This window comes from Rhamphochromis longiceps, linkage group LG23, assembly GCF_057381845.1.
Source record: "Rhamphochromis longiceps isolate RC_006_pf linkage group LG23, R_longiceps_female_GT1.1, whole genome shotgun sequence".
NCBI lineage: Eukaryota > Metazoa > Chordata > Actinopteri > Cichliformes > Cichlidae > Rhamphochromis > Rhamphochromis longiceps.
Window position 1 is genome coordinate 23375093 of NC_140578.1, and position 23642 is coordinate 23398734.

At 41.6% G+C, this 23642-nt stretch overlaps 1 protein-coding gene across 11 annotated transcripts in view; it reads left to right on the forward strand.

The window, feature by feature from the left end:
• LOC146641961 (nck-associated protein 5-like) overlaps nucleotides 1-23642 on the forward strand; it is a 188676-nt gene that overhangs the window by 117499 nt on the left and 47535 nt on the right. For 8 of the 11 annotated variants that reach the window (XM_085397959.1, XM_085397949.1, XM_085397951.1 and 5 more), the window contains 2 exons: nucleotides 14172-14262; nucleotides 19950-20129. In XM_085397959.1, the coding sequence (XP_085254085.1) occupies nucleotides 14172-14262; nucleotides 19950-20129 (271 nt within the window). Of the gene's footprint in view, nucleotides 1-699; nucleotides 1069-1375; nucleotides 1485-5394; nucleotides 6042-14171; nucleotides 14263-19949; nucleotides 20130-23642 lie in introns of those variants that run through there. The other 3 variants (XM_085397958.1, XM_085397957.1, XM_085397956.1) reach the window with 3 other exon arrangements.

Genomic DNA, 23642 nt, shown 5'->3' on the forward strand with positions numbered 1-23642 from the left:
GTCGCTAATTAATTGAGGTGGCACTTTTGGAATCACAGAGATGAGGATGGAAATAAGGCGGACCAGTCGGAACGATAAAAGCCAGCCAAGTGCTTTAGCTGTGGTATCAGACTCTATGCAAATAAGTAATTTCTGCTCCGAATTCTTTGCTTTTTGAGCTCTCTGCTTTGTTGTGTGATGATGTGAAGCAGGAAGGTAATGAGCTGCTTGTTACAGCTGCTCTTTACTGTATCAGATACGTGAACAAAAAGCAACACCAAACAGAAAAGATCAGTCGGTCACCCCTACAGCCAGACAAACTCCAGGGAATCTCGGCTTCTTACAGCCTTTGTTTTGTCTCCTTTGCTTTTTTTCTGTCCTTTGTAATGCTCAGGCTATTTTTTTTTTCCTTTTTTGGCAGGGGTAACAATTTAAGGCAGGAATTGGCAAAACTGAAACAACTGGCTTTTTCTTTTCAGCTTTCACCCTAAAGAAAAGAAAAACAAAACAAGAAAGAAAATAAAAGAAATAGCTCAATTTGCTCCCGAGATCAGAAAGCTGGCATTCTTCAACTGACTGGCCACTTAACTCTAGACATAGGTCTATATCCTCTCCTCTGCATCCACACGCACCCTCCCCCAACCAGTTGGGCTCTTAGCCTGGTGTGGGTCACATGCCCAACCTCCCCTGACCGACCCCCTCTCTAAGGCTTCCCCCCACTACTTGCAAGGCCTCTGCAGTCATTAAACTCCAGCGGATTAGCGGGAGACTTCAGCAGCGTCCTCGGCCCACCCTGGACGTCCCCACAACTCCACACGGACACTTTAAGAGCCAGGACTGGCCCAGCAGGGGAAAGACAGAGAAAAGATGGGGGACACAACTTAAAAATCTTCTTGTCCTTCCTTAAATGATGGCATAAATTAATGTCAGGGACAGAAACGATCGAGCACATTTGGATGTCTGTTCTCCGAGGCCTTGACTACATCTCGGCTCCAAGCTCAGACAGGATGACCGCCGGGGAGACACAGGGGCCACTGGGGACCCTGCATTAAAAATGTGGCTTGAGGATGAAGAAGACAGTTTTTGCAGGTAATGAGCACAAGTGCAAATTTCATTTTACCCAGGAACTTTTTGCAGTGATTTGTTTTGTTTCCTTCCTCACACTCTAAAAACTTTATTGGACTCATCCCTCTGCCTGTTCTTGGAGGTCAGACACTTCCAGAAAGGAGTGAAAATGTGAAGTCCTTGTTTTCCAAGAGATTCCTCTCTACTTTTTTCTGCTCTATCTTTAAATCAGACTCTCTGTCGCCCAGAAGACGGGCGCGCTCATTGACAAAACTGGGGCGTTTACAGCCGACTCGCTCCACTTGACTTTGACTCATTACTGTCTTTGAAGGGCCCTCTTCACGCAGGATATGGGAGACTTATGGCCAGACTAACAACAGCAGCAGATGACGACGGGTGCCTGCAGATTTACAGCCCAGCGGCGTGCTCTTTTCAGCACGGTGTGTGAGAACATGCATGCACGCTTGCATACGCAGCGTATTTAGGAGGCCGGTGATGTAAACATGCAGGAATGGCAGCGCTTTTCAAGTCTGGACGCGTTGTTTGGACAGTCACGCTCAGGTTGAGATCCCACCGCGGTCTGCAGCGTTCATGTTCTGCTTCCATTACCACCACCGCCGCCACAGCTGGACCGCCAAAGCCTGATAGGCTCAGACAGGGGGAGCTGAGTGATTGCGCTCTGTTTGCAGATCAATGCCCTCTCTTCTAATCATTCAAGCATCCAGCCACGCCAGGTCCAAGTGTTTTAATTTGGCGCATTCAAAACAGATCTTCCCCCCTCCTCCCACTCCCTCTGCAGGGTTTAGCCAGATGAATCAGGCCCTCTGTTCAAGGCGACACATCTTGGGTCATTAACAGGATGGAGGAGGGGTCAGTCTTTTTTGAAGTTACTTCCTTACTGTTGCCCAATGGGGGAATGGGGCTGTTAAATAGATAATAGGTGTCTGGACTATTTTGGGAGCACCTCATATTTGAAAGGATTTATTGGTCCGTTTCAGCCCCCTCCCTCCTCTCTTTAACTTCCAAATCTGACCAGGGAATTATGTCTGATTGAACTTAATTTGGGTTATTCTACTCTATCACATGCACTAAATTACTAGCCCATAAGAGGGCTTTGGTATCAATCTTCACATTTTTCTTTGAAGATAAGACACAGTCCCCTCACTTAAAGCGCTCCACTGGGTTTCTGTGGCAAAAAGTGACCCGTTATCTGCTTGTAATTGTGTCAGACGGCCACAAATACTTGCACATGCCCTCTCCATTGCACCACAGCAACTTCCACCTTGGATTAAACATGCTGGTTATGATGTTAATAGGTCAGATTACAAGCGTGTGTGGAAGTAGGGCATCCATCTACAGCAGCAGCAGCTCACCGGTTTTCTCTGGAGTGTGAAGCTGGTGACTGTAGCCTAAAACCAAAGAGCATGTAATTCAAACTGATCTCATGGTTGCACTATAGATTTCGCTGTCTGGCAGCTGCTCTGAATGACACATATACACAGATGTGTTACACAAGCAGCTCACCTACTTCCTAAAGGGTCGATTCGTCCGCCTCTGCCCCTGTAGTTCAGCTGAGGTGAGTTTAAAAAATGTAAACGCTGAATTTCTTCCTCTGAAATAAATCAAAGAAGGGTCACCTCGGTGTAATAATCTGCCTGTTTGCCATTCATTGCTGCAGAATGCTAAGCAGGAAATCTTTATGGTAATCTTAACTTACAGGATACAGAGTTGAGGTTTGATTTTATTCACAAATGATTTCTCAGTTTTATTCCAGTATTTAAATTTGGCTGTTACTTATTTATTTGTTTGTTTTTGCCTGAATTTTTGCAAGAAAGGCTGATCAGTCAACCAGTTACTTTCTATAACAACTTAGGTCTCATTTAGTCTCCAAACTTTCAGAAAATAGCCAGTGTTCAGGCTTACATTTTGAAATTGCGCATTCGACTTGATATAAAGGAAGGCTAGTCAGATTTTACTCAGTGTTAAACGGAGAACTTGGAGTTCACATGGGTTGCAAAGTGGCTTGCAGCCCCATTGTCAAAGGAGAATAAAATTAAAGATTAAGTAGTATGGCCCAATACTTTTGTCAATGCAGTGTATATTGGACGCTTGATGTACGGTAGAAACCATGCATGAGTGATAACAGACATGCCATTGGCTAAGTCAGACTTGAATTTGCATTAAATGGAGAAAATTGGGTTCACATGTGTTGTAAAGCTGCTTAAAGATGCCAGTTACAAAGCTAAATAGTAGACTTCAATGACTTCCATGGGTGACATTAAAGATGGATGTAGCTTCCAGGTCTGAAAAGTGAAGCCAATTCAGAAGTGCCTTAAATCTGTATTTCTTCCAGCTTGTTAGATTGCCTAGAGAAGTTTGATTGTTTAAAAGTCTATGAGGAGGACGTCTATGCTTCTTGCTAGATTTATGTCCCCAGTAAACATTTTCCTAATAGGATTATAGTTTAAATAGCTTGTTTGAAGTTAAGTTTAATACAGCATAAAGTTCTTATTGTGAGTAATTATCCCATTTAGGGTAAAATAGATGACAAATAAGAGAATGATTTAAAGAGTGGCAGCCAAAAGCTTAGCTCAGAGCTTTTAAATCCAGTGGGTACATACATCTTTTTGTCTAATCATTAGAAAAAGAAGCCTGAAATATATTTAACTTATCCAGACTAAGAGAGACACATACATATCCACACTTCTTTTGGGAAATCAGTACAACTGATTTGGTTTCTTTGCTTTTCCTTCAAAATGGCTTGACTGGGTTTGGTCAAACAATGGTCTTCCACCCCTTCTCTCCATCTTGACCCCTTCAAATTCCCAAAAGTCCATGGTAGGAAGAGGCTGTAGGGTCTGGGTGTAAGTAATGCGCTACACGCTGTCATCACGACTAAGGTCTCCCGCTGGGATGTCTTGCTCAGTCTGTAGCTCTCTCTCACATGTGGGATGCACATGCCTGCAGCCCATAAGGGAGATGCTTAGAGAGGCTCCAGCTAGATGCTCTCGAGAGCCGATGGCTTCTTTGCTGCTAAATGCTTCCTTTGGCCAGGGGTGAACATGTGGGACAGACCTCGTGAATTTGCACTCTAAATCCTCCCAAACATAGTGGAAGTGCTGGGGGTTGAGGGGGATGAAGGAGGAATCTAAATCTGGTCGCCTCCATATGTCCTTTTTAATTTACACTCTTGCAGGCTAGTCCTCGATTGCACCCTGTCTGTGCAGTCTGTGCAGTGCTTCTGCTAAAAACCCTTTTGTGGTTATTTCAGAAGTCTTGGATGGCTGAACTGTTGTGGTTTTTGCACATTTTTACTATTTGCCGTTGTTGTCACAGCAAAGATTTATGAAATATGATTTACGGGGCACACTAAATGCTCCGGCCGCTTGATCTCTTTTCCCCCTTGCGTCTCTTGCATGTGTGTCTTGTTGGTCAGGTTAAAGTTCTCTGGCGAGAGGCAGCGGTCACAAGGGCGAGGACCTTTGAAATGCTACTCCACTGTAACATGCATGACTGATATGCATGACTTTTACAACTCTGACCTGTCCTCAAAGCCAAACTCTTCACCACCAGTTTTGTTTGCCTCTCTGCTTCATTTAGGTCACGTACTAGAAAGGGTCTCCTTGCGAGTTTTCTGCAAAAACAGCTCTAAGAGGATAAGAGTGGCTTAGCATTGTGTTAAGCTAGGCAATCACCCGGTGGGTGTGTGTTGCTGGAAAGGAGTCTGAGAAGAAGAATGGACTATTTCGGGGCCAAAAAACAGACAGTTTCGCAGCGCCTTGTTAAGGTCAGATAAGGCGATTGGAGCTGTCGATGAATCAGTCACGCGAGGGCCCCTCATGGCCTCGATTCAGCTGCACAACCAGGTGATTGTTCTCAGTATCGTTTCACCAGCTTTGGGATATTCCAATTGTGCTCCTGTCAAATCAGATTAGAGGGTTTCAGTCAACCGAAGCCTGACTGCGGCGCTGATAAAGTGAGAGTGCGACCACAGTCGGAGAGAGCAAGAAGAGCGTCCTCTTGTTCAGGTGAAGATTCTTTGAGGATTCAGATATTTCATCCTCACATTATGGTCTTCATTCTCAAACACATGCCTGTGGGACTTTCTGTGATAAAGAGGAAAAACAAAGTAAAAGACCTTGCTTTTATTTCTAATTCGGGATAGAGACAAAGTGCCTGCCGAGGAACGCTGGCAGCATGAATATCCCCACAATAGGAGTGTGTGTGTGTGTGTGTCTCCTGCTTCATCTGAGCTGTGAAACTTGCAAACATGCATGTGGCAGGAGAGCACTGACTAAAATTAACCAAAAATGTGATGGTAGAAAGCGACTCGCTGGAAGTCCTGTAGAGATCTCTGATCGTGCGGTGAGTGTCCTGGCACGCTGCCTCCCTCTCAGCTTTTCTTGCACGGAAAGTGTCGATTTTATGAAAGCCAAAGCCTCTTAATCACTAATAAAGACCCACACAGCTACACATGTGCGTGTACACAAACACACACACAGGCTGCCAAACAGGGGGATCCCTGTCCTTACTTGTGCAAGTCCATCGCTGCTCCCCCCCCGCCACCGCCTTCCCCATGCTATCTGAGACTGCTGGCCTGCTTGCCGCCCAGCAGGTGCCCTTCTCTTGTGTGGAGGGCTTAACATGGGACATATGGGAAAGTCTTTGCCTGCCAGATCACTGTCTTTGCACAGGCTAGTGCCGGATAATGACACGTTGGAGACACAGCAAGTACAGAGTGATAACAGGAGCTGTGCCGTCAGGCTGACTTGGTTGACCCGGCCGCTGGACTGACCGTCGATTGAGTGAAAAGCACTCAGGCTTATATGATGACCGCATGGCCTATTTTAGCCCAGAGACCCACATATGTGCTGTAGTGTCTAGGTCACTTTACAGCGGATGACTTCACATATGGAGCTCAGGGATGTCTGCACGGTGCTTCTGGCCTTTTTCGGAAAAAACGGCGGCAGTAAAAATGGAGAAAAAGTCAAGACGGGGTGAGTTTTGAGCTACAATTTTCAGCTTTTGGCAGAGGTTTTTGGAGCCCTTTGATCATTTTCAGGTCTGTGAAGGAATTTGTCATTGAAGGTTAGAGCTGAATAAAGGGGGATGCAGTTTTGATGAATAGAAATAGTTTTGAATGAAGCGTTTGAAGTCATTGTGGCTTCTGACAGCTGTATGGCAAAAAGAGGAAGAGGACTGGAAGTTTTTCATATGCTAACTGTATCACCCGCTCTGTTCTGACAGTGCATCGTTTTGTACCGCTGCGGATCGCTGACACATGAAGAGCTCTGAGCTCGTGTGCGTTCTCCGTGTGTGTGTGCGTGTTTGAGAGGAGGCGAGAGGGGTGTGTTAGCCTTAACATCGTCGACCCCAGGCTGAAAATTTATTGGAGTCTTAATTGTATTTCCTGGACTGCTGACAAGCACCACACTTGAAATTCAGCCGGTGCACCACAAGGGTCACGAGAGTCAGAATTGGCATTTGCCTTTTGTCCTTTCCTTCGTCTCTCCTTCCCAGAATGGTGCTTTGAGTAGGTCCCTGCAAGCACTTTGAGATTAATCACACTATCACACTGAGCATGTTTTTTATGTAAACTAATGCTCTGTCATCTGAGGGTTATATTCCATCCATCAAAAGCATTTAGCGTACTCCCTTTCTCTCACATATGTTTCAAGTAGCTGACTTTAGCAGAGACAAATTGCACTGTTTACTTGTCTTGTTTAGCTGGGAGCTTGTCCTGTTCTTTACTTAGCTCTGGAAACATACGTTTGCTTATTTAAATGCACTATTTTAATGCTCGAGGAACCGCATTACTTCATAATTACCTCTCTCGCAAACACTTTCTAACAAATTAATGCAAATTATTCAAAGCACTCTTAGCCATAGTGCCGGCTGCATGAGTTGCTGAAGAAAATGAGATTAGAACGAGTAGTTCAGGCACAAGACGTCAGATCACAGTTCAAAATTCAAGCAGATGAACTACAAGTCAGTTCCAAAAACTGCTGGTGCTCTGTTAGCTGTCAGGAATAAGAGAATGTAGGGATTTTCAAATAAATTGGAAACTCTATTTAATTGAATATGATTTTTATGAGATTGAAGAAATTAATCTGCTTGTAGATTTAAGCATTTACATTATGATTAGGGCAATAAAAGACTGAAAAAGTAAGGTAATGATAAAAAAATAGAAACACCTAGTGCAACCTGTGAGGTTAATTAGTAAGATAACTGGATGTACACTTACCAGACTCTTCATTAGGTCTGTCTGTTCAACTGCTCATTAATACAAATGGCACATGGCAACTTCTACTGAAGTTCACAATGAGCATCAGGGGGAAAAAGTGATTTAAGTGACTTTGAATGTGGTATGGCTGTTGGTACCTGAAGGGCAGATCTGATTTCTCCCCACACAACCATCACTAGGGTTTACAAAGGACACACTTCTAGATCTGAAAAAGAGAAAACATCCAGGGATCGGCAGTTCTCTGGGTAAAAATGCCTCACTGATGTCAGAGGAGAATTGGCAGAATGCTTGAAGCTGACAGGAAGGCAAACGTAGCTCAAATAACCACTTGTTATGAGCAAACTACGCAGAAGAGCATCTCAGCAGCAACAGAAGACCACACCAGGTACCATTCTGTTTAGCTAACAACAGGAAACTATGGCCATAGTTTACACGGGCTCACGAAATCGGACAATACTAGATTGGAAAAAAGTGTCCTGGTCTGATGAGTCTTGATTTCTGTTGTGACATTAGCATAAAAAACATGAAAGCACTGATCCACTGAACACTGGTTGGATGTACAACTCTGCAGCAACTCTTTGATGCTATCATGTCACTATGAACTCTGAGAAATGTTTCCAGCAGCTTGTCATATCTGTACTACAAAGAATTAAGGCAGCTCTGAAGGCCAATAGTATGTAAAATGGTAGTTCACCACTCTGTAAAGGTTTGTGAGGACAAAAGTTTCAGAGAAATTTGAAAATTTCAAAGAATTTGCAGATTCCTGCATCTACAGTATCTACATCATTTATATAGTAACAAAATTCAGAGGAACTGTGTTCATAAAAGACGAGGCTGAAAACTAATATTCAGTGGCCATGTACCTCGGGCCCTCAGTGTATTGAAAACCGGATTGATTCTGTAGTTGGAAATCACTGCGTGGGTGCATTCATTGTTGAATCTTCAAATGCAAGTAAAAATTTATAGTGTACAGGAAAAAAAGGGGATGTTTCGAGCTCAGAAGATCTCAGATCTTATTGGAAATCCTGGAGACAGGAGCAATAACTCTGAGGAATATATTCAGGTCTGGAGCCACGTACGCTGCCAGCAGATGACTTTTTTAGAGAAGGCCTTGCCTATTTCAGCAAGACAACGCCAAACTAAAGTCTGCAAAAAAAAAAAAAAAAAAAATCTAAGCAGCAAAAAGAGGAAAACACTGCTGTGAAATGCTTGAAGCTGGTCTCTTCAGTTCCCAAATGTTTACAGAGTGATGTTCAAAGAGGAGGTGATGCAACACTGTGGTAAACATGTCCCTGTCCCCAAGTAACAAACGAGCATAAAATAGAATTTCAACAACATTTTTTTTAATATGTTGCCTTTATAACATTTCCTGGTCACATATGGACGTTAAATGATTTGCAAATCTGTGGAAATGTGGTTGTAGCTGTAGCAAACGGAGAAAACGGGAGAGTTATCGCCACGCAGAATAAATCTTTAGTCCAGATGGAGCCAGATTTTTTTTTCTGTCAACAATGAGGACCTCCAGTCCCCCAGCACCACCGCAAAACTTCAAAGTCTTTCTGCCCGAGCCTTCAAAAGGACCAAAGTCTATCCAGTGAGATGCCACACACACACACACACACACACACACACACACACACACACACACACACACACACACACACACACACACACACACACACACACACACACACACACACACACACACACACATCTGTGGCTTCAGTGATCTCTGAAATGGAAGGGGTATGGAAAACGAGGCACCTCCAGAGCGCACCGGGTCTGTTTAGAAACACAAAGGCTCTCTTTCAGGTGTGCCACAAAACCAGACCTTCTCCCTCCTCCACCTCCTCCTCCTTCTCCAGCCACAATATGAGCAGCAGGCAGGCATCCTGAGGCATCAAAGTGTTTCTCACCATCCTGCCACTTTAGTAAAGTGAAGGTCACCGAGGCCTTGCCAGTTCACAGCGAGTTATGCAGGTGTGGACTTGTGTGCAACAAAACCAAACTTTTGGCAAACCATGTCATTCATGTTTTCATTTAATTCTTCTGCTTCGCTTTGCCGGCTTATCTGGTGCATTTTTCATGTATTAGAATAATTTCGACTCCATCTGTTGTGTCGCTTAATGAAATGTCATCGCAGTTTAGGTTTAAAAGCCCCCTACACACACACACACACACACACACACACACACACACACACACACACACACACACACACACACACACACACACACACACACACACATTTACCCCACACACTGCTCTACATTTTTATAGTGCATTCTCATAAATTGTTGGCAATTCGTTCCTGAATTGTCGCGGATGAGATCAACAAAATAATGAAGTGCTGTTCAGAATCAGCTCATGCACGTCACGTTCGGTTGGAATCAAGAGTCACAGCTTGAGAAACTGAGTGTGAAACTGAAAGTTAGGTGTTTTAAAAAAAAGACCTTTGTGACTTCTTGAAAAATTGCTAGGGATTTATCTCTCAAGCTGATAGATATCTCAGTGGCATGTTAATACACAGAGGCAGACACTGGTGCTATATCTGTTGGTGGTCACCTGCCCAAATCCCCTCAGCCCCAAGGACGGCAACCGCTTGCAATGCTGATCATGTTCGTCCTTGACCCATTTCGGCGTCTCCGGACACCGAAGCTATCCGTGTCTACGCCCTCTTTTCTCTATAGGTTGTGCTGATTAAGGGCAGCATTTAAAGCAGAAACTGGAGCAATCTGCCATCAGCTCTGCCTGACTGCCGCTTTGACTGTTCGTTCAGCAGCTAGCAGCCTGATTACAGCCGGCTTTATGGCTCAGCCTGGACAGATGGTGTTCCTCCTCTGCCCTGCCTCCATGTGCTCATTTTCACCCACTACCACATAGCCGACAGCCACTGCTGATCACTGAAAAGCCACCAGGAACATTGTTGTGCTCTTCTGCCTTTGGCTCCAAAAATATGAATGGATAAAACCACTGGTCAGTCACGACATTATAAAAATGAAGACAGACAAAATGAGGAGCATTGGTTATCGTTGGGTCCTGGTATTTTTATGGTTTCTACTTTGCACTTTGTTAGTCCACCAAAATCTGTTTCAGACCAAACACACAACTCCCCGGTGGCACCAGCTTCCTTGAAAATGGCAATGCTCCCTACCATAACGCTAAAATAAGAAAGACAATAAGAAAGGGAAAGAATAGCGTCCATGGGAGAGGCCAAGGAGAAAACCACTGCTGACCAAAAACAACACAATGGTTCGTCTCACATTTACCAAAAACATCTGGATGATCCCAAGAAAATATTCTGTGGACTGACGAGACAAAAGCTGAACTTTGTGGAAGGTTTAAGTCCTGTTACATCTGACATAAAACTAACAGCATTTCATAAAAAGAACATCACAGCAACAGTCAAACATGGTGGTGGTAGTGTGATGGGGCTGCTTTGCTGCTTCAGGACGACTTGCTGTAACTGATGGAACCTTGAATTCTGCTCTGAAGGAGGATGTCTGACCATCAGTTTATGCTCTGAAGCTCAAGAGCACTTGGGTTTCGCAGCAGGACAATGATCAGAAACACAGCAGCGAGTCCACCTCAGAATGACTCAAAAAAAAAAAAGAAGGTTTTGGAGTGGTTGAGTCAAAGTCTGGACTTAAATTGGATTGAGATGCTTTGCATTGTCCTTAAAGAGGCCCTTCATGCTGGAAAACCCTCCAATGTGTCTGAATTAAAACAATTCTGCAAAGAAGAGTGGATGTAATTCTTCCACAGTGATGTGAAACACTGATTTCCAGTTTACACAAACTCTTGATTGCAGTTCTTGCTGCCAAGGGTGGCAGAACCAGTAATTAGGTTTAGGAGGCAGTTCATTTTTTCACACAGCGACAGGTAGGTTTGGATAAAATTGATCCCCTAATAAATGAAATCATCATTTTAAAACTGCATTTTGAATTTACTCAGGTTATCTTGACACATGTAAGTGTGACAAATATATAAAAAACGAATAAATCAGAAAGGAAGGTTCCTCACAACACTGTACGTGAGAATCCTGAAACCTTGAAGAATTTCTTTGAATTACACAAGTATTTTTTAAAACTGTGTAACAGTGTCCTCGTAGCCCCCACATACAGTTTATGAATGTTTGACATTCTTGTACAAATAAGTCAAAACTTTGATAACATTGCCTGTAAATGTGTAAAGGACATCCAGAAATTGATTGAAACTCTGGTTGGTTAAACTTTTTGAATGATTCATGCACTTTTGCACTGCCTCAGTAAGTAATACAAGGCCTTCTGTCACACTGACAGGCACATGAGTCCCGACTTTGAGGCTAGAGAAAAAAGGAGGTGATAGTCCTTGCTAATGCAAATAGCATGCGGCAGACTGGGTTGAATGTCGCTCTGAACGTTCAAATTTACATCTCAGCTCCTTCCGTGTGGGTCCTTCCTTGTTTAACCTTCCTGCCTTCTTGGGACCTTTTTGTGCCACTGCTATGTGTTAAATGGCTGCCATTTCCACTGTGTTCAGTGGAATATAACCAAACTTGCCACAGGATAGTTTTTACCTGTCAATGTTAATATTCCAGTGTGAATTCCTTAAATCAGCCTAAAATGGCTGAGCAGCAGAAATCCCCACACCCATCACCCTGGGGACCATTTTCTGCCCATTGACTTCCATTATAAATGCTATTTTTCAACCCCAAATTATCATCATATGATTTTATTTTTTCTTCTTTTCTTGGATGTCAATGAAGACTCAGGGCCTTGAAGTTTTCATTTTTAAATTGCAAAAAAAATGCAAAAAAAATAATGGCAGGTCAAAATGTATGTTGGTGCCAATCTTTGGTCCATCTAAAGGCCTACTTATAATGACAATCACATATTACTTCAACTGGTTTTTTGTGGAAATATTTAGTTTCGTTTTTTGGTTTTTGGGGCTTATAACACAGGGCGCTCATGTAATAACACTGGGATTTGAAGGGTTAAAACAACGAAAATATAATTAAAACTTTACATGAATATTTCAGGGAGAAGTAGTTTTACAAGGTTGGCTAATTTAAAGTGGAATAAAATATGGCTATATGGTCTTTTTATGGCGTGGCTGAGAATGGTCCCTAGGGTGATGGGTGTGAGTTTTTTAAAGGATGGCAGGAGGGTTAACTTCACCGCAAATCAAACCAATCAAAAGTTGAAGAAGAAGATGGTGTCATGAATCCAGATGATTCCCAGCTGACAGTGTCAACGTTTTTTCTTTTGTCGAGACTTTTTTAAAATTTATTTATTTTTTTACAAAGACTGCCTGTTACTCTGGATCCTCTGGTGCTCCTGAATGTCAGTTTCATCTTATCACTTCCATTTACATGATCCCAGCTGGGATTATCTTTCACAGCTTATCTGGTGCTGGGGTAGGTTTTCTTTTCTTTTTCACAGAATCACAAAGTGAACGCCTGTGAGGTGAAAGGTCACCGTACAGCGCTGGGGATTGAAAGGGCATGTGGCTGCTATTCAGATGGAAATAGGTAGAGGTGTTTTCACTCTTTGGTACCTGTTCTGCATGCAGCTTGCAGCGTTCGCAGCACAAAATAGAAGCAAAAGATTGTTTCTGAGCAGACGGGGGCCTTGAAGGTCAGGGTCGCTCGCTTGGTTTGTGCTGCCGTGATTGCGCTTAATTCAAGTCATCAGCAGACGTGAATACAGCTGTGCGCTGACACACGCCTAGAAAATCTCACACAATAAGTCAGTAAACACTGCGACTGCAGTTTTTTGCACTCAGTCTGGTCATTTTGGACGACATGTTCCTCGCATAGCGAACGGAGCAGAAGTTGGGATTCAGTCCAGAAAAATTGCGACTCATCCATCTTGTGTCTCTGGCTCTGATTCAGTCCCATTCCCCTTTCTATTTTCACTTCTGAGCCATTTGTGTGTGTGTTTGTGTGGGCTTTCTTATGGAGAGTATTAAAACAAAGGAAGAAGAACGCAATGATCCGTTTCAAACAGCAAGCCTTTAGCTTGAAAACAGATTCCACGTCAGATGTTTTTAGCCGAACATTTGACTCTGCTCATCATTTTGAGGCTGCTGGTATCACATGGGTTGGGATGTTTTATATACTGTTGAGGTCATTTGGACCTTGGCTCTGAGTTACTATCTTTTTTGGAGTAGTGGAACCTAAAACCCTGAAAGGCACCGTTATTAGCCTTTATCTATCTTTGTTTTTGCTTGGGTGAGCGTGCATGAGAACAAGAAGTCCTCGAAATTAAATTAAAATATGCACCATCCTGCAGAAAAACACATCTGCCAGTACATGCCTCAAATCTGAGGGAGGTTTTATTAGATTTCTCAGGAAAGATGCTTTACAGTAAGACAGAAAAATACAGTACATGCACTACCCCATCTAAAAATGGGGCAGGTGCAGGGCCAGAAGACGTATCGACACATGAAAAAGTCCAGCTTTACCTATTTATTATTAATATTATTTATTGTTTGGGATCATTATCATGATGAAAAATGAAGATGTTACCAATCAGATGCTTTTACCAACAGTTTTGACAACACTCGGTCCTAATTTCATGTGTAAAAAAAACGTATTTAGAGCTAACAGGAAAATAAACTGTTTTAAAACTACACTTCTTCACTCCTACATGTTTTGTTGACCCTACATGCACCCTGAGCTCCTCCGTACGCACACAGTGGCAATGTATAACATTAGCATACTTCCTCCTTTGCTGGGCTGATATTTAGCAATGTTGTTGTATGAAATAAAATAAAATAAAATAAAGAACTTAATATTAGTTTTAAGGACATTATAGCCTCTGACTTTTAGGTCTCCACATCATCATCATTTCCCACTAATGCATCTTTTTTTCTGACGATGTGTGTTTCGTGTGCGCAGGATGGAAGAGACAGTGCGGTCACTGCTGCAGAATCAGGGTGTCCTGGAGCAGACTGCTGTGGACACGGTGGACATCATGAAGGTCTACAAGGTAAACTCTCATTTAAAAATCTCATTACAGTGAGACTGTGATGCCAGTGATGGTCCAGAGAGAGGTTATTCTTAAAGCTGCTTCAATCTTAGGAAAAAGTACAGAAATAATGAAAGGACAAATGAAATTTGTTATTTTCAGAATTTATTTACTGACATGCAGTGATCATTTAGTAGAGACATGCGTCTTTGTCTTCCACTGTTTGTTTTTTCTTATTTAGCTGAGAGCCTGGGTATTGACTAAAGCCAGACTGAGTCAAGGTGAAAGAATTCATTCCCGGCCCTGTTATGTAAGAGAAATAGCTGCTGGGATTGAGCAGAAATGCAGAAAGAATAAGTAATACCGTGTATTTTTGAAGCTTGGGTCACCTTTGGGGTCTCACTTCACAATTTGGAGCTGAACATGTTTACACAGTGTTGCAGTGCAGAAATGCTTCGCTCGGTCTATCATCAGTGGGGCATTATCTGAGAGGCCTAACTATAGAAAACAAATGTTCTTTTGCCCCCAGCTATGTGTGCTGCATTCATTTGTAGTCTTGAAAATACTTTAGACTCTTAGAGTATTTATTAAGCCTCACTGGTCGTTTGTTTCTTATATGTCACACTAGGGGCACACGGTAACTACAGTGTCCATAAAGCAGCAGCCACATTATTGTCTTTAACTTCGAGCCGGTGAAATGAGAGTGAAATGCCTCGAGGGAGGAGAAGAAAAGGGCAGCCACTAGTTCATGAAGTATGCAATAAAAAGAGTGTCTTTATTAATGACTACGTGTGTATATCACAAGACAGGAATAGATGCAGAAAAAAATCATCCTTGACTGATGAGTGCGAATCAAAGTGTCCCGAATAAAGAACAAGGATCGTAAAGTTCACTGTCAGTGGCTCTATTGCTTATGTATTCCACTGAGTACATGTGAAACATGGGTTTAGCAGCCATAATAATAGACTCATGTCTGAAAGTTGTCCTGAGGCGCAAAAGCTTCATCACAAAAATGCAACTCGACAGTGCAGTCTTATGAAATATATATCAAATGAATCCACTTTGTTAATATGCAGATAGCGTTGTCTGTTGTCTGTGCATATAAAATAAACCCTTAAAAAGGGAGTGTGAGGGGAAGAAACACTCAGTCAGTGGTGTTAAAAAATTTGGGGTTCTGAGCATGAAGTACTAAATCTGCAGTTCGTCTAATGGCCACTTGAGGCTGTTCTCCAAAAGCAATTCAATTCACCCTGGACACCCATGTTAGAAAATACTTTACAGCTATAGAAAGCACATTTACAGTTTAATACAAGAGTGTTTCTGACTTCTGTGCTTCCTTCTTCACAAAAACTCTGAATGGGGTTAATTTTTTAATAACATTTGCTAACCTTTGGTTGTAGGTGGGATTTGAACCTTACTCTCCCAAGTGAAACTTCTGTACTCTTTATCTAAAGCCTTAAAAGGAAAACAATAGACAAACTTGAAGAAACTCAAGAGCCAACTTCAATAAATTGTCCATCAAATACTGGAATTAGGGGTAGCAACTGTACTAATGGATTCCTGCTACTACCCACTTCCACTAATTGGACTTAATTGGATCTCTCTAATGTTGTTGGCAATTGAATTATCTGAGGAAAAATATGACCTGCTGTGATGTATAGAAGATTGTGGCTTATGAATTAAGTTAGAGTATTTTATTACAGTGTAATTAAATCTATACCGTAGATACATCATAACCATTAACACCGAAGAAGCCCTATGCCATTTCCTGACATGCACCTCCATTGCCTCGATGTAGCTCAAAACACCTTTGATTGGCCTGTTTATGCATTTTCAGCTACTTCTTCTGCTGCCATTTTCAAAAGCGACTGTAAGATAAGGGATCAATTTGAAGAGAGAAAATCAGCCACCAAATTGGTTTTTGGTGCCAAAAGTGCACGAACAGGTATAAATGCTGGCAACGGTATTGGCTACTTGCCTTGGCTCAACACAGAAGTCTAAAATAAGCTTTAGTCTCTTACTTAGGCACCTGTTATCAGATGGCACCTTGCTAACTACACTTGCTAGTGTTAGCTTATAGCTTAGAACTCGTTGTACTCCAAACATGGTAACTTTTGCCGTCAAAATACCAACAAGAACGCTAACACTGCAAAGTTTTTTAACTGCAGAAGGTGGAAATCTAGAAAAACCCATTGCAATTAAACAACAGGGAGACTCCCTTCTCAATTGTTCTTTGCCCCTCCTACCAGTCAGTGCTAATTTTTGTCTTCAAGTGAGATTTGAACTCTACTCTCCCAAGTGAAAGTTCTGTGCTCTTTATTTAAAGCCTAAAGACAGACCAACAGGAAGATCAGGAATCTATATCCCCCTCAAAACCTTAGCTAGTATATTCTGAAAGGCTACTATATATACAAGATATGTTTTTTATGGTAGCCTATATTGTACTACATTACCATTAGTATGTTAGCATGCCAGCTCTCTACATAGTGAACTGCTAGCTAGATTAAAGCAAATTAAAATGGATATACATCACATAAACCTTCATGGAAACGATCACAAAATGATAACAGATATATGAAGGACTTGGATTTCTTTATCTTTTTTAGCAACAGAAGTCAAAAATTTAAAAACAAGCTAAACTCAGTGATCTGCTGCTTGATGTAAACTGTAAACATTTCCTTATGTGATCAGCAGCGGATAGAGAATATACTTGGAGGGTTATTGTGCTATTCCCATATGCTGTATAACTAAACACCAGCCGCTCCTACGCAGTGATGTGCTCCTGCTGCCGCTGCTGTATTCTGTGTATTCAGCAGGCAAACTCAATAACTTGAAAGGGCAACGTGAGGGACAAAGTTCCCTCCCCTCTCCCACTCCAGACTCTCTCTGCGGAGATTATTACAGAGCCCTTTAACGCCGTCTGGTGAGCAGTCTCTCAAATCACAGGCATCACAGGCGAACGAAAGCAGACTTAAAACCTTGACTATAAAGTATTGCCTTGAACACAATTGTCTGATGGAATCGAACAAGATTGAAAACCTAATACATGTTTAGACGACATTTAATCAAGCGGTGGGGTGGGGGTGTATTCTGAAGGACATTATTTCCAATTCCTTTTAGAAGAAAGTAGCAGCTTGGTCTGTGCAGCTTTCAGATTTAAAAAAAAAAAAGAGTTGCGGCTTTTCATCTGTGATGCTAACCTCACTTTTGTCGAGCACATTAACCGCAGGTGTCTTTAGACTTCATCTGCTGAGGAGGAAAATTTTAAGGCACATGCACAGTGATATGTCGCACTCAAGTTCTTACTCTGCTCTTGTGACTTAGGATGCAATAATACCTTCATTGTCATCTAGCTAACATGTTATTAACATTTATTCAACACATCTTTTTACCAAAAGCCTGCAGTTAGTAAGTATAAAGAACTGCAACTAGGGATCACTTCAAGAGGTTTTAGGATCAATCTGAAGGGTCACAAGATGATGAATTTGTGAGGGAAAAAAAAGAAAAATGTGCATCAAATTTGGGTCTTTACCATCCAGCTTTTCCTCACATATTTATTTTATCCTGTGAATCTTTGCCTCTTTGAAAACCTGTTCAAATGAAAGAAATCAAAGACCACTGGGGGGAAAATTGCCCTAAATGATCAAGCACTGAGACACTGCTGATTTTAAAGAAATCAGCCACTCTTGAATATCAGATACAGCAAAGTATTTTACTTCATTCATTTATTCAAGTGCAAGACTTATTGTAGGAAAATAACAATTCTTTTCTCAAGAATCATCAGTATATTCAAGCTCTTATGACTGAGATCCTTACTGGACTCCTGAATGACCCAAACAAAAGTGCTTACAAATCTCCAGAACCAAGCACTGTATATCAAAGTTTCTAGCTTAACAGGATTAACGTGCTGTTTATCTTGTTGGGAGTTGGAAGGTGTCAAACTGTGTCAGTTAATTGAATTACTGTGATGTAGTAACAATGCAAACAGATAAATACCCAGTTTTGCATTTTTGTAAATGGTGAAACCTCTAATAAAAATTCCACTATATTTAAAAGAAATCGTCAATCGTCAGTCCACTAAATGTTATCGCCACAGGCCAAAGACAGAAAAGTCACCAAGGAAGTAAATGTCACCCCTTAATTGGCCAGACTGGATCCCTCATACCTGAGAAGGTTGCTGGAGGAGGATAGTACGCTGTTTATTTGCAGTTTATATATCAGGAACTATTCAACAGCACATTTTTGAGAAATATTTGCAGGCAGTGAAGTGAAATATTGGAAACACTGGTTGTTCTCGATTCTGTCATTATTTGGCTGTTTTTGTCCATACCCATGATTCTCTAGTAAAACTAGAATTTTACTAATTAAAACTCAGTCAGTCAGTTTTAGTTCGTATTACTGCTCAACAAGCACTATTATTTGTCGACTGACTTTTAGGGCCAACTGGAAGTTGATGTTAGAGGAAGTGCAGCTTTACTTGCCCAGAACTCCAGCTGGGCAATCACTGGTTGTGGGCAAGCACTGACTTGGTTTTCCTTGAAAGTCCAAAGACCAAATCTGAGTATATCTCATCAAAAACAATTATTATTTTCCCCCCAGGTTTATATAATTTTTCTTATTTCAGAAGTTATCTTATACTGGCTACTTCTTGTCTCTTACACTTATTAAGGTACGGTGAAATGCAATATTTAGAGAACATCAGTGCTCAAATTTTATTAACATGTTCAGCCTATGATGAGCGCTTGCAAAGGTCACCAGCTGCAAACACTGGAACCACTATTTTAGGTTTAAAAATGCCAGAGAGCGATGACTTTAATATCTAAACTACTGCCAAAGCAAAATTCACTTCAACTGAAAAGTGGAGTCAGATACTTTTACAGCTTTTAAAGTAAAAAATGCAGAACAAAGCGTGCATCAGAGTTTTCATCTAAGGTGATGTCTTCAAATTGTTTTCTCAGACAAACACAAAAGCTGGAACAATCCACTTTGGGGCTTTTTTTCTTCTTTAAAATTCAATGACATTACTATAAATTGTTTGTTTTGTTTTTCAGCCCTTGTAGCAAAGAAGCAGATGATCTTTTTCCAGCAAATATTGATGAATAGATGTTTTCAGTAAGCATCTAATGTGAGGCTCCAAAGATCCCTTGAAAAGCATGAATAGTGTTCTAACTGTGACCAAGAGTTTGTTTTTAGCAGTTTGGCGCTAGCCAGACAGTACCTCATTATTAGCTACTTATAACCAGTGTTTAATTATCACAGATGCCAGGAAACACCAGAAGAGAAAAGATTGCTGGCAATGAGACTGTGTGAGACAGACACTGTGTAAGGGCAAAGAGGGAGAGCACAGGATCCCCATTATACAGAAAAGAAAGCCCCTGAAGGTCACTGCCACTCTTTAGAAAACAAGAGAAACATGATTAGGGATTATGGGATGTTTTGGAGCTCTGTTGTTGAAGCTGCTTCCCTGTTGTCCCATCTGCCCATCTGATCCTCTCCCCTTTTCCTTTCTTCTTCATTCACTCCCTCCTTCCCTCTGAGTTCTGCCTTTCACGCCTCCTTAACCGTTTTACCCTGAAACATTTGTCATACCTCTATTTTCAATTCTTTCCTCCCATCTGCTCTGCTTTTTGCTCGCCAAATTCATGCTTTGATTTTCTGTTCCTTATTTTTCCCCCCCCTCTAACCTCTTTTCGCTGTCTGTGCGTCAGGATAAACTCTCTGAGGAAGTGCAGAAACAGCACGACGGCCCAGTAGAGAAGGGCTCCCTGCCGGTGACTCAAGCAGAGCTGGACCCCAGGCTGCTGCTGAATCCTGAACATGATGCCAGCCAAGCAGAAGAGGATAAAGACAAAACCAAGCTCCTGCTGGAGCGCCTCAAGGCCCTGGAGGTACTAACTCACCACCACGCATTTCTGTTGTCTCTTTAAGTCTCTCCTGCTTTGAATTTTTCAGCTTTCTTTTTCTCTCTGCCTACCTCCTTTTCCTTCTGAGTTTTCTTTATTCGTGCCTCTGTATACTTCTTGTATCCATACTCCTAGCCACCCCTGGCTATCCTTTGTGGCCAGCCCGTCTGACAGTTGTCAGAGTCCTTGCTCGGTTGTGTCTGAAAGCATGACAGCTCATCAAATTCTCCGGTCTCCTTCATTTGGAGAGCAAAGTCATCCTGTGAGAATCGCCGCCGGGGCCTCGGGCTGTACTCCAGCTTTGGTTTGTTTTCCTCTGCGCTTGGGGATTTGGGCTATACTCCGCCACGAGCCAAAGCAGCCAAAGCAGATGCTCAGCCACAGCGATCTACACTGTTTGTTTTTTGTGCTGAAGCCACTGGACACATATCCGCTCAGATCTCTTCAGTAATTAAAGTGCTCAGGCTTAATTAAGTTAGGCTTTTAGTCTTCACTGATACACTCCTAAGTGGCTCCACGTGGCTTTTTGGTTTTGGTGTGGTGAAGGGTGCGTGGCACTCGGTCTTACCCCGAGTCATGTCACTCATTTCATATATTATCATCTCAGTGAGTGGATGTCATCCTTTGTTATTTGTCACATGCATACGGCCAGGAGCTGCCCTCTTCTACCTTCTAGTCTGGCTCAGGAGGCTATTATCCTCCGCTGCATCAGTGATAAACAGAGAGCAACACAGATTATCTAGGAGGAAGTGAAGAAGTAGAAGTAAATGTCATGACCATTTCCTAACCCCAGCCAGACACTTTGGTGCCTAAGCTTAACCCAGGGGTCTCAAACTTCCAGCTCCAGAGCCACATGTGGCTCGTTTATCCAATTCCAGCAACTCTTCTAATGACGGTAACAAAAGAATTTAATTATAAAAATGAACAAAGAGGTTTGTTGCTTTGCTTTTTTTTTAAAGATAGTTTTCTTACTGGTGTGCTTGATCTGTGCACTTCAGTTATAATTGAAATGAAAATGTTACTTTTTACTAACGCTATTATGCTACATAGAGCACGAGCGATATAGCATTTTTACAACTGATATCGAGATTTGGTGATTTTAAAAATCTGATATTTTATTTCTTTTAGACACACATTACAGTAAACTAATTTTCCAAACATATGTTATGCGTAATGATTAATCATTATTAAGGTATTATGATAACACAGTTTAAACATGATCTTGTTTTATTGGCACGGCTCGTCATTTACTCGTTTATGCTCAGCTTGGATCATCTGGTTATTGTTTGTGCCATTCCAAACACATTAAAGAGAGGCTGCAAAGGGAGTGCCCTCTGGTGGACAAACTATGTAACATCAACATTCATAACATGGTTGAAGGGTGTTTTTTCTATCCCTGGTTTACTTTTTAAATTTTCATTTATTGGCCTTTATAAATAGCAAATCCAAAATAGCTACGTTCAGTCGATAATATCAGCCCAGCAGATATATATCAGTCATGCTCTAATGCTACATGTTTTATTAATCAAAAGCAGGCTTGAAGTAGGCCTTTATATGTCAGTAGGTTTTTTTAGTTATTTCAAATATAAAAACTTATTATATATAACAAGTACACAGTATTGCACCTATTACTTATGTTAATAGTGTAATATGTATTTAGCTGACTTCATTATAACCCCACACACAGCAGTGTCTCCATACAGCTTGTTTAAGCCAAACCTTGCTAAAAAGTTGCTCTTTTGATAGTAAAGGTTGTTGACCTCTGATATAAACAAACAGCGCACATATTAAATAAAAATAGAGTGAATAAAATTGAAAATAAAAGGCAAGTTGTTAGAAAGCTTGTATAAAAAAATTGTTTTGAGCTCTGGATTAAATGGATAAAGCTTCTACCACCATTCATGCTTCATTCTGCTGAATTTGGTTGCTGTTTTCTGCCCTTTGCTTCTGTTTCACTTGGTGGAGCAGCTTGCATTTAATGAGGTGGCAATTACCTACTAGATACTACAGAGTACCTACTACTCAATTTAATGGGTTCAAAACAAGTGCTCACAAACATTTTTGTGTACACAGGCTGATAATAAAACAATCCAAATATTTCAGCAGATGCCATCTAACAATTAAAACAATCCAAATGCGTGTAGAAAAATAAAGATGACACTTTGGTAGCAAGAAAGACACATGAAGGAGAAAGAAGTGAAAAAGTAAAAAAAGTCCTCAGAGTGTATTTGATCTTTTCTTCCTTTTGTTTGTTCATCCCTGAAAGAAAACAGACCCTAATTACAGCAAAGTGGCAGATAATTGCCTGCCTGTTGCTCCTCCAGCGGTGAGTTATCTTCTGAGACTGGCGAAAAGTATGGTCAACCTGTCCCTGCGATCCATCTGGTGAAGCGCATTACGGAGACGCTACATTTTAAACAGCTTTATCAAAAGTTATCTGCCGTTTTTATTCCTTGCTGCTGTGTGGGTGATGGATGCACCCCCAGCTAAAGCAGCAGGAACAAAACAGAGGCAATACATCACTGCCCCTCATTGTGCATAAACTCCACTGGCACTAAGTAAGCACCGCCCGGCTCCTGTTTCTGTTTCTCTTCATTAACTTGGCAGGCACGTGCTGCAGTCTGTAACCGGGGCCTAAATGAATACACATAGCACATTCTGGGAGAAATGGCCACTGGTCATTTTACTGATTAGGTGATAAGGGCATTAAAGCTAAAATTACCCAGGAGTCCACACCTGACAAACACAACCTGATAAATATTTACCAAAGACCCAAAAATGCAAGCGTGTGAGCCTGTTGTAAGACGTGTCAGGGTATATACATTATATATGGATTAGGTTGAGTCTAAAGATGTCTGTACTTCACATATTGGTGGATAAACTGGATAAGCTATAGGTTTGTAATTGCTGTAATATTATTTGACAGCATAGATATATTCCTATCAGCTATGTAAATTGTTTTGATTTTACCCATGCCAGTTCATTACTAGGAAGCACCAAATGACAGGGAGATAAAGTAGAGTACTAGTTGATGAAGAAAATGACTAAAGAGCTAAAGAGCCAAAGAAATGTTCTCAGAGAATGTTGGGCCCCAAAAAATAGAGCATAAAGAAGAGTCGAATCCTTAAATTATTAGTCACTAAACAGTGAGAAAAAACTACTGTCAAAAGAAGATTAGTATCCCATGTACAGTAATTTGAATTTTGCAGTTCTGTTCTGGAACATTCCCACCCTCACATTTACGTGCACTATATGAACTAAAGTGCTAGGCCACCTACACTTCCAGGAGCTGCTCAAGCATAGAAACCCACACCATTAACATGAAGGGTTTTTTTTAAGTCCCATTGCCACAGAGGTATAAAATAAAAGATTAAGCTGTGGAACCCAATAATTTTGTCCCTACAGTGTAGATTGGAAGCATTAAAGGTCCACAGCAGGTCCAGTACAAAGCAGGCATCAATGATAATAGGCATGCCATTTGTTATGTCAGACTTTACT